Source organism: Larimichthys crocea, chromosome XVI (genome assembly GCF_000972845.2).
Source record: "Larimichthys crocea isolate SSNF chromosome XVI, L_crocea_2.0, whole genome shotgun sequence".
Classification (NCBI taxonomy): domain Eukaryota; kingdom Metazoa; phylum Chordata; class Actinopteri; family Sciaenidae; genus Larimichthys; species Larimichthys crocea.
The window spans coordinates 19,386,600-19,404,388 of NC_040026.1; the positions used below are offsets into that span (position 1 = coordinate 19,386,600).

Sequence of the window (17,789 nt, forward strand, 5' to 3'; positions counted from 1 at the left end):
AGGCCGTGTAGCTCGTCTATCACAGGCCTAGACAAACACATTCACACTTCGGGGTAATTTAGTTTCTTATGTGTTGTTTTTGCAGACTCATTATGAGGTGGGATAACGTTCAAGAGCCTCAAAGCCTCGACTAAGTCAGGAATAAAACGGGATGAATGTTATTTTGTGTGTGATATCTCACTTTCTCTGCCTTTCCCCTCCCTCTTTCCGACTGGCTCCAAGTGAGTCGATGGGATAAAGGTTATATGAGAGTCTCGCTGCGGTGGTCGGCTGTCTTTGTGCAGAGCTGGCTGACATCATTCCCGTGGGGGGGAGTATTAGCTGGGGCAGGGCAGGGTTTGGCTTGGAGCTCTACAGCTGAGCCAGTTTCCTGTGAAAGCTGGAGAAGTGTATGTTTTGGTTTTAAACAGTTTTCGACGTCATTTTAAATTGTGCTCTGCAATCATGACATGCTAATGATGTCTTCATTTCCTGTGTTTGCAGCGCCTGGATAATTTGGATGGAGTGAGACTTTGCTGTCAGAGGAGATAAAGCTGATATCTTGATTAGGACAATCGAAGCGGCGACTTGGCATCTTCTCACCTGCATCTGAACCCCAAACTGAGCTGAACTCCAGAATGGATGGAATAGACACGCTGCAGAGCTCGGCCCCGGAGACCAAGGCTGAGCGAATTGCCCGCTACAAGGCAGAAAGGAGGAGGGAGCTCGCCGAGCGCTACGGCAACACAGACGAATTCACCTCCAAATATGTCCGCAGGGACAGGAAAATTGGCGACTCATCCGAAAGCGTGTCCTCCAACACCAAGCAGAAGGAGAAATATGAGGATAATGGATCAGAGCAAACGTACACCAGGAGGGGCCTCAGGAATAAAGTTGCAGAACCTGTGGAGCGCGCCGATGATGAGCCTGCCTCGGAAAAAGAGGCAACAACCCAGCTCAAAACAGACACAGTTTTATCCTCTGTGAAGACGTCCTCTTATTCCAGGTGAGTTTAATGCACAACTGTTGCGTTGGTGTTCTCAGTGAGTCCAGGCTTCTCTACAGGCAGAGTGCTGAACAGCAATTCAGTCTGTACATGCACCTGACCTCAAATAAATCTCCTTCAATCTCTTCAGATCACCAATATTTGCAACCGGTGGCTCCTTTTTTATGAGGTGTCCCTTGATTTTGAGAACATTCAGAGTTTAACTGGTCTAATCTATTAGATTACTGTAAAGGGAGCTGCTGGCTCCTAATGAGTGAAAAGGAGGCAACAATCCAGAGAACGTTTAGTGCTGTCTTCTGTTTGAAGTAAACACGGCAGCTCACATCTCCAAAATAGGCCATGTCTGCAAAGCGGAGGACAGCCTCATTTATTTTGCCATGGTATGTTTTGCACTTTCGACATGCGAGCTGCTTGTTTTGGTTCACTTCGCAGCGATATGGGGGAACGCACATGTTTTGACAGAGCAGACGGGATGACTTGGAAGAGTTTTCTCATTGGTTGCCAGGAATGTTTTTTGTAGAATTGGACATAGATGGAATATATATATCTATAACATGACTAGTCTTTGGGATGTTTGAGCTGTAATCAAGCAGGAGATTCTGCCGTGCGCGCATAGCCAGACGTGTTTGTTCTTGAGAAACAGCCCGAGGGAATGGCGATAAAGAGCGAAGGAGGAGAAGAACTGAGATGGACAGAGTGTGGAGATAATGTCAGAGATTGGGGGTTATTAGTGTGGGGATGGGGGTCTATATTGGGCTCTGCCAAGTTTTCATGCGCTGCGCTTAATGAAGTAGGACAATCTAGACAGCTGTGATTGATGGCTTGTTACTATGAACCAATTATTTTCATGAGATTGGGAAAGAGATGTCTTGCGTCGTAACGGACTGGCAGAGGCAAATCAAGTATGTGTGGCGAGGCATGTTCCGGCAAATCTCAGCTATCAGGTGTTCTACTAATCTCAAAAAAATGTTTTTAGTTTAAAAATCACTGAAAGCAGCCGTGTTGTGCGTCGCAGTGGACATGTTTTTCTGAATATTTGGCAGAATACAGAGTGCACACAGTGTTATGGACTGCATTTTTAATTACAGAGAGCATGAAAGCAGCACGTCGATGTGTTTGTCTCGCATGCCATGTCACGTTAGCTACTAATCTTGTCAGTTTTGTAATGACGTTCGCTGCGTGTCACGGTCCAGCTGTGCAGTTGTGTGTTACGCAACACACATACCACGGTGTGTGTGTATACTTACCAGCATTTGGCTGGTGGCTGCTACTAATTTTGTGCCCATACATGCAGCTAGACTGAGGCGCCTATAATGTAGTATTGTTTACTCGCCCGCAGCTTGGTAGTGGTTTACTTGTATATCATGCGTCACCCAGGATTGGAGCGTCACACACATTCACTGAACCCTTGCAGGCAACATATTTGTGTGTCTACAGGAATAGCATAAAGGAAACTGGAACTCAGCTGTCCCAGCGATAATGAAAACTGTCTGTCAACGTGTTTATCTACCACAGACGAGAGTCCTTCTCTTGTTGAAGTTACACTCGAAGGATGACATTCCAAAACGCCGGTTATTCTAATAGGGCTGTAACTGACTCAAGATTTAAGCGAACACTCTATCGGCCTATGTCAGTCTCATCTGTAAGACATCTGTGACGTGAAAACATCACCCTTCTAGATGCATCATAGCAGCGCTGTCAGCAGAAGGGTCGATCACAGTGAATGGAAATAGAGGAGGTTGCACAAGCGTCCAGTTTAAAAGTGGTTTAGCTGAGTTCAGTCCAGCGCTGGAGCAGAGAGCATCAGAGGAGCCAACAGACTGGAGTCACACCAGTCTAAGAGTCCATCAGCTATCAACTGACCTGGAGCCAACAGTCAGTGTGTCTTGGCTTGTGGCGGATATATCTGGAAAATGAGTCAGCGGCAGTTTCATTATCAACTTGATATACAAGAATGATTTATAAAGGCAATTGCTAATCTCAGTGAACAGATATCTACATCTGAATGCTAATAGAAATATAAATCAATGTCAGACAGTAGCTGATTGTGTTCAGAGGTCGTATTTCTGCCTCTTTTGCTCTTCGTATGGACTGCTATAACCTAAACCCATTAAAAATGACTGGTCAATACCAGTTGTGTTTCCATTCCTTGGTCCCTCCCCCTACAGATTCTGTATTTATATGCAGTTTTAAGTGTTTATACTGTAGATATTGGAGTTGCGCTTCCCTGCCTCTCTGTCTCCGTTTCAGTGTCTCACTTAATGCTCTGCATGTGACATAATTTCAAAAGTGAGGAAGTTTACTGTGTTTGATTAATGACTCGCCTGCCTTAATTTGAACTTTTCATCAACTTTCCCTCATGACTCTGTAGCGCTGCCACTCCACATGCTCTCTCTGCACTGCACGCCACTCTTTTTATTCTCTGGTTAGTTTTTATGTCAGCCGACGGCCGGCCCGCGCAACCCTTGAACCCTCATGTACAGATTCTGTAGATATCTGTTTATAGATGTTGGAGTGGCCTTGCCCTGCCTCACTCTAGTCCAGCATCACTCTAGTCTGGCGTCACACCGCCCTCCATTTTTATCACCCTCCTCCGCTTTCCATCACAGTTTTGTGGTCTGTGGTCATTCCGAGGCTCGGCTTGGATGGTTTACAGCCTGCCATCACGCCGCTGCTTCGGCATCGCTCTGTGTACCATGACGCAGCTAAAACACAAACAAAAAAACAAAAGTGCATTTATCCGACTGACAAAATGCGAGGCGCCTCGGGGTCTTCTCGACTGCTGACTTTGACTCATCGACTTTTAGGAGACAGCAGTGAATAAATGACAGTAAACAACAGAAGATTATGGGAGTTTGGCAGATGTATGTACACAAGTGCTGTACATGAATTCAAGAAATTTCCCGCATGAGTGGGAATAGTCTCGTGTAGTATTTTGGGTTTGATGTTCTGTGTTATTAAGTGTGTGTAGTAAACGCCGGTAATTGTGCTACTGGCATGTCGGGGTTAGCCGACTGGATTGCAAACGGGACCGAATGGGATTTGGGCTAATTACTGTTTACATGGCTGAACCATTACAGAGTTTCAGTACCTGCCATGTGAAGAACGCAGCTTCCCAAGAGCCGAGCGCACAAATTAGAGACATTCAAGACGAAATCTTTTAATCACGCCACAGCCGTGATTATATCCCTCCTGCACTTCGTCTTCTCTGTCCCTCCCGTTTGAACGTCTCACTTAATGCTTCGTGTGTGACATAATTTCAAGAGCGAGGAAGTTTACCGTGTTTGATTAATGACTCGCCTGCCTTGATTTGACTATGTTTACCTTTTTCGTCGACTTCCCCGCCCCCCCATTACTCTGTAGCGCCGCCGCTCCTCATCCTCCCTCTGCACTGCAGGCCACTCTTCTTCTTCTTCTCCGGTTAGTCTTTATGGCAGCGGACGACTGACGCATGCAGCCTTTTCCCTTCAGCCGGCAGTCAAGCTGTGGGTGTGGCTGAAGCGTCACTGAGCACTGTGGTTGCAGACGAGGGTTGCAGGAGTAGAGCGCTCGCTACAGTCTGCAGACTTTCTAGTAGCCCAGTGTTGCAGCTGCAGAGCTGTTATGTGTCTAAAGTTAAGTATATTATGTGACAATGTGTAATCATTTTGGTAGCCACGCATTGCATCAGTTTATTGATCGTTACACCTACATCAGTTTGTGATCTTCCATCTCCGACTAACACCACATTCACACGACATAAATACCTCGGCCCGGCATTTTTAGATTTCCCATTATATCACAAAGCTGTACGCGAGGCGTGTCAGCCCGAAGCTGTCAAAACTTTCCGCGGTAGCCAAACCCAAGCCCAAAATTACTCATAATAATACACTGCTGTAAGAAATTACTTTTAAACAATGTTTCACAGACTCACACATGACACCAGTCCAAGGAAAAGTCAGACGATACGCAGTCAGATCCAATATTTAATTATATTTTAGTGTTTCTCTGCATAATACATCTGCACAGTTCTAAGGGGGGGGGGACAGTATTTTTCAACAGAAGTGCTGTCCAATCATAAATGTGTTGCATCCGGCAATTTCTGGGAATGTCAGAAACCATTAATCAAGACACTCACATCCAATTTAAGCAGTGATTCATTCATTCGGGAGAGACTCTCTGAGGGCGGCACAGTGCTCAACACTGTCGCTTCAGAAGAAGGTTGCTGGTTCGGACCTCGGCCGGGCCTTTTCTGTGTAGAGTTTGCATGTTCTCCTTATGTCTGCGTGGGTTCTCACCGGGTACTCCGGCTCCCAAAAACATGTACTTAATAGGTTATTTGTTGACTCTAAATTTGCCGTGGGTGTGAATGGGCGCCCTGAGATGAGCTGGCGACTTGTCCAAGGGTAACCCTGTCTGGGATAGGCTCCATCCCCACTGTGACCCCCGATGAGGATAAGCAGTTACAGATAACGGGTGGATGAAGAGGCTCTGATAGTGTGCACCATTATCCACATATAAACAACACCCCTATCCGTGAGGCGTGGCTTTTTTTTCTCTGCCTCCGGACGTATGAACAAGTTGCATAGCTTCCATTTAAAATTATTGTTTCATATATTTCACAGCTGAAAGGAAATAAACTCCATCACAGTCGTATTGGGTGTTAAGTCCTGTAGTATTTAGCATAATATGGTTCACCTGCTTTGCTCAGTCACATTATGATGTGGTTAATTGAAACTCGCTGTGGTTAGTTTTATTTTGTTCACTCCACAGCTCACTCCTTTTTAATGTGGCACAGACTTCATTCAGCAAATAAATAAATAAATAAATCCTTTAAAAGAAATGTTGTATCCTGAAGCTACAGATCGGCTTGGAGCCATCGCCCCTTCTTCGGTGACCTCTGACCCCCTCCCAGATGTCAATCGAGATCCTCCATTGTGTTCAAAGCCGTCGTCTCTCCCGCTCCTCCTGTTACATCATCGCCGCTACCCCACAGGCAGCTGCTGTCCCCATCCATATTTAACGCCCATTACTTAGAGATGAATGGCCATCCTCAGACGCTGCGCAGGCATTGCTGTTTTATCTTTGCCAACATGGGACCGAAAGAGCAACATGAGTAAATGTATCATACGAGACGTAGTAAGTGGCCTTCTGCAGCTGCTGTTGTCAGTTTGGTTTACATTGCATCATTTCTTTTGCCGTGTGTATCTTGAGAGTACATTTTTGGATTATAGTCACGTAAGTAATATGCTCATTTTTTTCTGTCTAGTTTGCCGGCATCAACTGTAACAGACACATAATTTCTGTCCTCGCTTCAGCTTGCTAGAGAGTGACCTCATTTGTCTCTGTCTCTTCCTAGGCTGCTGGAAACTGATGACACAGAGGAGCCAAAGGGTAAGACGAACTCTCCACTTTCACTGCACTCAGGTCCTCTATTGTTCCGCAAGACCGCCGTATCGCTGAACTCATTCAAGCGCTCTCTATTACTCAGTGTTAAAGGAATACTGAGCTCATTGCTGATGTCAGATCACCTACTTGGTTTTATAGATTTTGGCTGGTTAATACTCTGCCACTGACGAGGAGTGAAAGAAAACAGATCCACCGATGTCTTTGGCTCGTTTTTGGTTCGCTTCATAATTCAAAATGAATGTTTTGCCTCGGGGCGATGGTTTCCTCTGTCCAAAAAAACAAGGGAGATAATGTTTGGCACGAGTTTTTTTTTGCTCAAAGACCGTGACTTAGTGGACATGCGCTTACACTCGTGTGTTTTCTGTGCAACGGTTTGATCATATGCAATTACCACGGAAGCTTCTTTCAGCCAGCTCGCATTATGAACATATTTCGGAGCCTGCCGCTATAGAAAGAGAGAAGAAAATGGCTAAGTTGACACATGGGCCGCTGGCTGCTTTTCTGACTCACATTCAGCCACCTGAGCCCACTGTCTGTCTGCTTGTCTGTCTGTGTCATTGTCATTGTGCCCTTTTGCCCGTGCCTGTCTGTATGCGTTTCTCTGTTTACGTGTTTGATTTGGCTCTGCTTGCTTACCGCCGGCCATTGATGCGTGTCCATGTTTGTATGTGTGCTAGCCTGCACAAGAAAGGAAGATAGTGACAGAGCGAGGTGATAAGAGCGTCCCGACAGCTGGGCTATTTCACTATTTCAGGACGTCTGAACAACTGTTACATAACGTGTCTGATTTGCCCAACATTTCTGTACCATCTAAGTTAATCAAGTTAAAATGTAATTAACTGCATGGAACTATGTTGAGGTTACATTATATGCTCGTTTTCTGTCTAACCTGTTGTGGTTTTACTGGTTTTTCAATCCAATCATCGTTTTATAACGTTACATTTGACCTTTTTCTCCAGGTACATGTGCACAGCAAGCATAAACATTAAAAGACAGAGCTGGCGTATCCATGTGCAAATAAATCACAGCTTTTATCCAAACACTGATTAGCATATTCGACTTGAATCACTTACAGAGTCCAGGTTCTTCCTTCTTCTTCTTCTTCTTCGTAAAAACGGGTTACACAATGAGAGGTCGTGAAAATTAAAGCACAACATAAAGACAGAAATAAACAGTCTGCTGCTCACTGTGCTGCGTATTGCCACACAGAGTTTTACATACAATGGCTGTTCTGGTCTGTTAGCAGGACATCCAATTGCTGTATTTGAATTATTTATCTTGGGAAAAAAAACGGCATCAGGCCTCAAATGTTTAGGCTCAAACGTCATGATCTGTTTTAGCACGCCTGTTTAACCATGTCATACTTAAAAATGTGAATGTGATGTAAGTATGATGACTTCATTATTCGGGAGCAGAATACAAAATAATACTAAATACTGGAGATTTTTATTGTTTTACATAATTAGAGAGACAGAGAGAGAGAATTGGCAGTGCGTTCACATGGCTGAAGGCGCTTCCTGTCCAAGCTGGCAGTGGATTCAGTGCTCTCAGCCAGAACGCCTCTCATGGTCACATCAAGGGTTTCCCCGAGCCTTCAGCTATCCCACAAGCCAAAAACAAATCCACACAAACATTATGCGCATTTGATTGACTCCACGCTGTTCCTCAGAGTGCTAGGAAACCTAATATTCGCGTACGTGGAGACACTAATTGCCATTACAAGGTCAAAGGTCCATCAAATAAGCTCTCAGCGGCTAGAACGTGTCTTGTGAGATGGATGAAAACATTCGTGGAGAGGTCCTTAAACTTAAGTGGAGTTTTTTTTTTTTTTTTGTCTGTCGCTCTTTGGCTTGGATGTTGGATGGATGATGATGATGTAGAAAAGGTTGGACTGCAGTCAAAACTGAATGAGTGCAGTCTGAGTGGAGTCACCAGTCTACAATGTGTAATGTTTCATCGCCTGAACTAAATCATGCTAAGTTCTGGACAGCAGGGGAGCGCAGAGGCATAAATTAAAACTATTACGAGCGTTATGGCCTCAGCAGCAACATTTCTGTTTCCACTGGAAAGGGAGACGTTACTTGGATTTGTTTGTTCCTTTGTTTTCTTAGGAGGGGGAGCAATTTTGGCTTGAAATGTTACATTGTCAAGGTAATAAAACAGATTTCGAGTGGGAGAACGGGCCTGAGTGTGCTGACTTAAGAAATTTGTGTTGTTTTTGAGTACTATTAAATTTAATGTCTTCCTTTTGTTCGGATTAAAAGATTATATTCTCACGGCTGTTTCCGATTAAACAACTCCCACAAGAAATGTTCTCTCTCTCTCACACACACACACTATAATAGTGTTTTAAAATGTCTATTATCTCACCATAAAATCTGAATCTACTGGAGCTCAGTGTGTTTTTTCCAACTCATCTTGACGTGAATGAACTATCTCCATGATCCAAAGACACGTTAGAGACAATAAGATTATATCCTGCGAGGATTCATGTCTACATTTTTTAAAACCACAGCCACGAAAAACTTCCCCTTGACCTGGGAAGACTCCACTCAGAGAGAGAAGTGTGTGAATGTATTTGAACCGAGCACAAAGATTTAAAAAAGGTAAATCAACGCACGCCTGAACGGTCTTTCCGTACGATTGTGTTCTCTGTTCACAAAAAGCTAGTGTGTGGTTGACCACGTCTGACCTCACCTTCTCCACAAACTCAACCGTGCATTATGTTGTGGAAACCAAACACACACTGTCCTGACTTAAATCCTCACTGTAAGAAGACACCTTGACAGATCATATGATACTGCCCTGGCAGGAAGCAGTTGTACTCTACTGTTAAGGCAGATTTCTTCTCACTGTTGTGTTCATGGCCACGGTGTGTTTGTGTTTTTATTCTTTTCAGTGGACGAGAAGCCTGAAGACTCCTCAAAGAAGACTTCCAAGATGTCTCTTTTTAAGGTACATTAGTTTGTCTTATCCAAATGTTTTATAATTAATGTTGTTTAATTGTGTCAAACAGACCCGGAAATGGCTCCATTACTGCCTAAAATGTGGGATTGGTTATCTGCCAGCATGTCTGTGTGCTCAATTACTATGTAATTTATTAGCCCCAAAATGAGGGAGTGTCCTGTTTCCTACTTTCTCCCAGGCTGCTGAATCATGATCCGCCCTAGTCTGACTGTGGTTGGCTTACCCTGATATTCTCACCCTAACTACCCCCCTAACCAACCAATACACAACATGTATGAGTAGATTAAGGCGAATCATGTGTGCTGTGCTGCCACCGGGCTAAAAAGCTGGCTAAATATCAGCAATTTGACTGTCAAACTAGATAATAGAAGCAAGTTCTGGCATTCATTCTCTGTTTTTAAAGGGGTTTAGTCTGCGCCAGGCCATACAACAACAGTAGCGATCAGTAAGTTCAGATATCAGGAAGGAAATGATGATATTGAACAATCCCTAGACCCAACTCATGACATCAAAATAAGGCAGTCTGTACCAAAACTGAATCTTGATTTATGATTTATTTCTCTTGGAAAACAACAACACCCTCAGGCTGACCTGCAGCATAGAAGTTGAGCCACCTCAGCTCCCCTTTGCCGCACAACCCTACGACATTTCGCCACAGTGCCTGATCCTGTCTGAATGCACACTTAGTGCTGTGCCGCTGCGTACTTCTTGCTGGGCATCATACCCGAAGCACAAATTTATATCGTGCAAGAAGAGACGCAGGGGGTGCAGAGTGGAAATGATAGAGACACCATTCACCTGATTAACATCAGTGTGGCATCAAAATGATTTCAAATCCGTTATTTTATGGTAGAAAAGTTACATAAAGTTGCTTTAAACTCAGTAATTACGTTTAGGGATCGGCATGTTCTCCGTCTAACATTTGATTTAGAGGTGGAACAATGGATAATTCACTTTGTCATTCACTTCCACCGAGCTTTCACTGAGGCAAGGCTAGCAGCTGGATGGTGAGTAAATCCCTCCAGAGTACACGACCGCAATGATTCATTTTCTGTTTGTGTATGTGTAAAATTCAAAAGATGCAGCATGTGTAGGTGGAAGGCGACACATTTCCTAATGTAATTACTTTTTTGATGAATAGTTCATTCCATTTTTTAAGTAATCATCTATGGAATCTATGGAAGCGCGATCGAAGGCGTGTTCGCCAGACAGTCAGGTGTCTCGGCAGTGAGCCGCGGTGGTTGCAGCTTGCACTTCTCACCTTGGCCCAAATTAAATGTCATAGCTCCAGATGAGAGCATGCACTAAACCAAATCCAAGCTTCGAAGCATTAATTTATGAACTCATGTGTGCTGTCACAGATGCTATATCTGTATTTTTCTACAGTCTACGGTTAATTCTTTTCATTTCCCCTTGCTGATTTACTCCCAGCCTTTTCCATTGCAGCTGGTGTACACTTCAACCCTCTCTGGACGTTTGCTCCATTAATAACAAATTGAGCTGTTCCATACAGCATTGAGCTGTCCCGCACCTGGATGAACACTTGGCCAAAGCCATGACTTCACACTTCACTGGAGGTCTTAAAGCAGCGGTGGGAAGAGAAGTCTTGAGAGCGAAAAAAAGATTCGCTCAGGAACTAAAAACTTGATAATGTCCCTGTTCCAAAGGGAGATACGCAGTACACATGTGCGCTTAAAAATGCAGAGGTTATCGTGCTTTCCCAGGCTGCTTAGGTTTCAGAAGTGGTTAGGTTTCATAATATTGATGTAAATAGCTGCTCTAACTTGGCCTTTACAGACCAGGAGCAGTGCCAAGGCTGGCCAAGTGAACCCAGATGGTAGCAAGTTGCTCCGACCAAAAAACCTGCTGGGAAAACGAGCAAGACTTATCTTACTTTCTCTTTTTTTCTGCTCTCTCCTCCCTTTTGTTCTGACCTAGATCTCTGTTATTTTAAGATGCCTCACGTGAAACTCATCAGCAGTGACTGATACCCCTTCGCTGTCTTCACTTTTCCCCTTATCACTCATTGCTTCTCCACAGCCCCTGTTGAGAACCAGTGAGTCAGAGTCTCCAAGGCAGGAGAGACAAAACAGCAGTGAGGTTCCAGAACGTCTGGCAATAAAAGAAAATTTGAATTACCTGACTGAATTTCCTGAGTTTATTAAGACTTATTTTTCACTCGCACTGCATGAAAAAAGTAAGTTCCTTCTTTATGATCAGTGAGTTTGTAAGAGGGCTCTAATTCTGTAATTTTGTGAGAAAGGAACATCTGATTTCCGTCGCTCAGCTTCACAGCTGGAGATCCACTTATCTTAACCGGGGCACCCCAGGGCCTCGATATAGTGTTTACTGACAAAAGGACCCACACAGCTGTGTGGTTCACACTGTACTTAAAAAACGTCTGCTCGATAGACCACGGCAGAAGGAGGACGAGGAAGTCAAGACATTTAAATCAGATCAGGTATGGTCTCTATTCACCTTTAGCTCAGCATTTAGCTCTTTTGCAGGATTTGTGACCTCACAACTTGTCTGGAGCCTTTTTTTTTTTTTTAAATCTAGGAATAGTTGAAGTTATTCAAGTATTTTTATGTCATAATTTGTCTGGAGGAGATCTTTAAACTTTAAAGATGGTTTTAAAAAACATAAATAAAACAAACCATAATGACCCCCTTGAGAACACTTTACTTTAATGTGGAAAATACAGTACCAGCATTACTCATGTCTCTCTCTCTCTGCTCTTACCGTATGTACTCAGGGTGGGTAGTTCAATCATACGTGCTCCTTGATTGCACTTGCAAGGGTTAAGTGCTTCGCTCAAGTGTAGGGGTGGAGCCTCGTTCATTCATTCACTTCCCTTATCGTGATCTGTTTTTTTTACAGCTCGTGCAGGACTTCAGCAGACAGTCTTTCAAACCTAATCCTAACCTTTAGGTGACCTTTCTCTCTGCCTGTAGGACCTGGAGGGGACGGATGATGGAAGCAGCAGCAGCCGCCGCCGACGTGCAAACGACAGGGTTAAGTGTCATCTAATAAGCAGCGACGAAGAGGAGTCCTCGAGCAGGTGGGCTGGTTCAAACCGATCGGCATCGGAGTAGCACATTTGTTGGGCTGCAGGACATTACATACGCAATGACACAAGCAGATAGAGGGAACAGATTCACCCTGAAACCAAGTGACACACACACACACACACAGACTGAACCAAGTTCAGAGGTAATTACAGACCAATTTAAAGGCTGTCTAATGATGTAAACAGCTGCAGAGATAAACCAGATAAACCTGCAGAGCTTCTCTTAATATCGCACACACTCTCTCTCTCTCGCACATACATGAAAACACACATAAGGGCTATGTGAGTAGCTATGGTGATGCAAACCAGACTTAAGTTAATAGCCGCAGCAGTGAGAGCCAGATTGTACTTAGCGCTGTGACCGCTGGAGTAAAAAAAACCTGGACTGAGTTTGTCTTTGTGTGTGTGTAGATAGGTTAAAGAGATGAGTAATCCACGTGGAGTCTGAACCGACTCTCAAACTGTCAAATTCCTCCCAAGTCAGAGGTGATGTCACTATATTTGATTACGTGCAACTTAGCTGAACGTCGTGACCTTTCCAGCAAATCTCCCGTCACTCAGTTCAAACCTTCCCGACTACAAAAACAAAACCATAACATGCAGACTTTGCTCGGAAGCCTGCTGAAACCCAAAGTGAACCTGAGCATCGCTGCCTTCCACAGATGAGATGATTACGAGCCGGAGTGTGTGTCAGCAAAGTTCAGTGTCTTAATCATCTCGCTGGCTCAGTGCCTGGATTGATTACAAAGTACCAAATCAGCGACTATTCATTAATAATTGGTAATAACTAACACCCTGATACTGATACAGGATTCACTCCGATTTAGTGGCATTCATGCTGCATTTAGTACAAAGTAATGAAAACAAATTCTATCTCTGTTTTACTGGTTTGTGGTTTCAATTCACATGTCAGCTCTTTCAGTATCAAGTAGCTGAAATGTTTTGACATAATGTTTTTTTCCCGTCTCTGTATGTTTCTGTCATCGTCTTCAGCCTTTCCAAAACCGATATAAACAAGGTCATGGAGGAGAAAGAGGCCGCCGATGAACCATCATGGAAGGAGAAGTGTGAATCTGCTGCCGCTGTGGAAGAAAAGGTCTGTGTGTTTTTCTGTTTTCTACAAATGTTTTCTAAAGAGCTTCTATAAAGGTGTCACACATTTTTCAGATATAAAAACCTCTCTGGATTGTGCATGGAAAAATCATATTTTGACCACTTGCAACTGAAAAATGTTACCACGGCCTGCCCACCAATTCCAAAACTCTTACTCACCTTCACGCTGGCTCTGTTTTCCCATCTGCGTCTGGTTTAGTTTATTTTCTCGGTTTTTGATGTCGACGTGCAGATTGTAATTCATGTCACTGATGTGCCACACACACATCTTAAACCGATCCTCACAAGTAACGCAAGCACGTCCACGCACTGTGTACCATCGACGCACGCTGGTGTTTTTCATTTAAGAAGAAGAAGACCACCTGGTGAGCGTTGCACTTTTCCACCCAGCAGGGCCTCACAATCTGTTCCTTCCTTCATCTCCTCTTAAATCAGCGCTCCCTCACAACCTTTGACCTGTCAGTGGGTCGTCTACTGTTGTTCCAGCTGCTGTTGCGTCATCTAAGCAATAACATGGAGCGCACACACACACACAAACAAAAGGGTGTGTTTTAGATGTCATTTCTTATCCCGTATTTATTGTATTTTCAAGCGAGTGTTACACTGTAAAATGCATGATCGCATTTTATGGTCGGATCAAAAAAGGGCTTACTCAACACACCATGTGTTTTCTATTAACATGTGTTATTATTTTTCTGGAAAACCCAACAAACACATCCCCAAACAAGTCTCGGAGATTTATTGTGAAAGGATGAATCCCACTCGGCCTTTGTTGACAGACTGTTTGCCGCTTCTTGTTTCACCCCGTTAACTTAACACCGCTGTTCCCACTTTCTCAAGACTTTTTTATTCTTTAAACTTATCTCCACTTTAACCCCCTCACCCTGCTTATCTGACACACACTCACCCAGAGTCTTTTGATAACAGCAGCAGGTCACCGAAAGCAGAAGCAGCAGTAGTTGGAACAGGCGTTTGTGTATGTGTTTGTGTATTATAAGTCTTTGTACCCTTGAGACGAGCAGTAAGAAAACCTCTGGAGCCACTGCAGAGGAGCTTAAATTAGAAAATGTTGGTCTGCTCAGAGAGTTAAACGCTATAATCAAGCACCGTACAATACTCTTAAAGTAGTATTACATTTTTAATCGTCTTTTACAGATATTATAAACATTATGGCTAGTAGTAAAAAATCATTTTCTCTCTCTTCATCAGCCTCCCAGTCTCCAATCGGACAGAGCTCTCCCCCTCAGCAAGAACAGAGACGCCTCTCCCCCTCCCTCTCCTCCCTGCCAGGCCGCCTCGCTGCAGCGCCAAGACTCCGGGCCGCGAGGTATCAAGGGAATCCTAAAGAAAAGCCGCTCCACCAGCGTGGAGTCGGACCACAGCGAGGGCTCGACGCCAGAGTGCGCGCCGGCCCGACAAAGCAACGTCACCCTCAGCCACCCCGAGAGCGAGGAGGAGGCGGAGGAGGAGGGGGAGGGGGAAGAGGAGATGGAGGAAGAGGAGAAGGAGATGGAAGAGGAAGAGGAGGAGGAGGCCAACGGGCAAAATGAAAGAGAGGACGAGTCCTTAACTGACGATATCACAGACGGAGGCAGTTTCAGCATCGACAGGCAGCAGACGGAGGGAAGCAGCGGTAGCAGCAGAGGGAGCTTCGAGGAGATGCGGAGTCCCTCGCCTGACGAGAGCCTGGAGCAGACGTCGACAGTGTCGGAGGATGTTGAGGAGCTGGAGAGCAGTTTGGACGGAAGCCAGAGCTCCCTGCTCAAACAGAGGTCACTGGACGTTCACAAACACAGCATGCATTATGATGAAGAATACGGCTTTTTGTCTATCCATGACTTTAAATTTGCCTCAGGGGTGATGCACTGCTTTACCACTGAACACACACACACACTGTTTTACTTCTCACACTTAGTGATTGTCAGTGTGAAAATTCCAGTATTTACTTGTTAGAGCTCAGACAATCAGAACTGAACAACAACAACAAACTAAATTAAAGATCCATCTTTGAAACCCTTTAAATATATTTTAGTAGATATATAAATACTAATCTGAATGTCTCCTTGTAAAATCAGGGGAAAGAACTGGTGTGTCTTCTGGCTTTTTCAGACTGGCAGAGTTCACTAGTGAAGGTGAGAAGAAGGACCGAGTGAGGAAGGCCAAGCCTTCCGAGGCCATCCAGACGTCGCTGGCCGATCGCTTCGGGCAGCTCCAAGACTCTGAAAATGCCTGGAAGAAAAAGGTGCGTCTTTGTTTACTGAGCACACTCTTTTCTTTTGTGTCGTGTGTTTTTGTTGGCATGCGTTGCTTTGCCGGGGTGGGGTAAAAAGGGCAGTAATGAGCAAATCCTGCCATATGCCGAGGCTTCCCCCTCAGCTTTGTGTGTGTGTTTTTTTCGAGAGAACGATTTGGCCGTGGACGTGTTTCTTCCTCTGCTGAATCAGCTTATTTCCCCTGAGTCGCTGCCAAAAGGTTGTGAGGTTAGGAGGGCTTGTGGAGGGGAGCAACAGATTTGGGAGTGGTAATGCCAAATCCAGAGATCCAGCGCTCAGCTCGCCTCCCAAAGAGAAAGACAGACACACCCCTTCCCCTTGTAAAAATAAAATCCTACACCATGACCAAACACCTGCAATCCTTCCAAGCTAATGGCTTCCTTTGTTAGTTTTTGCACCCTCTTCCCTTCTCCTCTCCTCAAAGTTAGAAAAATAATTTCCCCCGTAAGTAAGTAAGCGAGCTTTTGTTCTTTATAGACTTTTCATGTAAGCAGTTTTACACCGGTCAGCGCTTAATAGACACGCACTGAGATAGCTGACATATTTCGAAGCCTGCGCGGGTTTCGGCATGCTCTTCTCCTAAACAAACAAGACCACCCTTGCTAAGTTTTCAAGTGGAAAAACAACACTGCACTCCACAGTGTGCTACAGCAGTGGAAAACCCCTCTGCGTGTGCCACAAGGAATATCCCCAAAACAGACGATTGGACAACTAAGAGAAGTGATGTCATGTTTATTTATACGGATCATCACTTGGCTCGATGTCTGTTAAAAATCAATGATCCTCTTGAGGGTTTTCAGGGTTTGGGTTCATCCTTCATCCAAGCATGACCTAACCTTAAAAAATAAATCCTTTAGTCTGGAAAAAGCCACTTTATAAGTAAGTACGGGCAGCCAAGAAATGTGAACAAATCCTCCAGTCAACCGAATACCGAAAACTGAAGTCATTTTACATTTGTGTGGTCTGTTTTCATTATGATGAATCAACACAAAGTCGGGAATAATTTAGTGCGATCCCCTTAATGGCACGAAAAACTGCCTCCTCGACACTCGCATGCATGAGAGAAGTCCAAAACGTCTGCGGATTTCTTCCTTTTTAATTCTATCTGAGGTTATTGCCTGCGAATCGGTCTGGAAGCTGCCGTGCACTGCGGCCGCTACTGTACAGCTCCAAGCGACTAACTCCCATCAGAGATAATACACGGTTTGTCTAAATGACTAACATCGATGCCATGTCCGCATTAGCTACGGGCATGTTTACTCGCATTCGATTACTCCTGTTACATTTCCGTTCCTCTCGCGGAGGAAAAGCTCAGACGGTTTTGCATGTTCAGGCATGTCATTTCATCTCCTGCGCTGCCAACCCGGAGCAGATGTTGTTGCTCTTTGGTTGATATGTGGGAGACCAGGGAAATGTAACATGCATGGTACACACACCGTGATCATCTTCAAACCGGCTCCAGATGTTTCCTGCTAAGCTGTTCTGTACGCCGCAGCGGTGTTGTTAAAGGCGAGGCATTGTTGTAAATTTGAGTCTGTCTCTGTCTTGAGTAATGATTACATCGTCATTGGTGAATGATTAATTGTGTCAGGAAGCCGCTGTTTTCTGCATCTAATTTCGGTTTTAGTACATTTCAAAGTGCGCGGTCCGCACAGACATTAAACAAATATTTTGAAACATTCAGTTTGCTTTTTAAATCTCTCAGGATTTGCTAAATTTCTGGACTCAAGTGATGACTCACTGAAGACTGATCCGATCCAGACTTGTGATAAGTTGGAAGTGTATGTTCCCAGAAAATGTTTTAAAGATAATTGCCCAAAGATGATCTGATTATCTCTAAAACTGTGTGAGTGTGTTTTTAAAAAGAGCTGTTCAAGAACTCAGAGGTTTAGAAACATTTACCCACAGGGGTGAGACGTTTCTACTTGATTCCAGCTAAATCATGCCATCATAAATTGGACTGAATCACACGAGCACTGCTCCCAGTTTATGG

At 44.4% G+C, this 17,789-nt stretch overlaps 1 protein-coding gene across 3 annotated transcripts in view; it reads left to right on the forward strand.

Annotated features, from left to right (window-relative positions):
- svild (supervillin d) overlaps positions 1-17,789 on the forward strand; it is a 41,650-nt gene that overhangs the window by 11,124 nt on the left and 12,737 nt on the right. For all 3 annotated transcript variants that reach the window (XM_027289277.1, XM_019271957.2, XM_010745591.3), the window contains 7 exons: positions 484-985; positions 6,324-6,358; positions 9,273-9,328; positions 12,295-12,401; positions 13,404-13,506; positions 14,733-15,295; positions 15,633-15,765. In XM_027289277.1, the coding sequence (XP_027145078.1) occupies positions 618-985; positions 6,324-6,358; positions 9,273-9,328; positions 12,295-12,401; positions 13,404-13,506; positions 14,733-15,295; positions 15,633-15,765 (1,365 nt within the window). In that variant the 5' untranslated portion in view covers positions 484-617. The remainder of the gene's footprint in view (positions 1-483; positions 986-6,323; positions 6,359-9,272; positions 9,329-12,294; positions 12,402-13,403; positions 13,507-14,732; positions 15,296-15,632; positions 15,766-17,789) is intronic.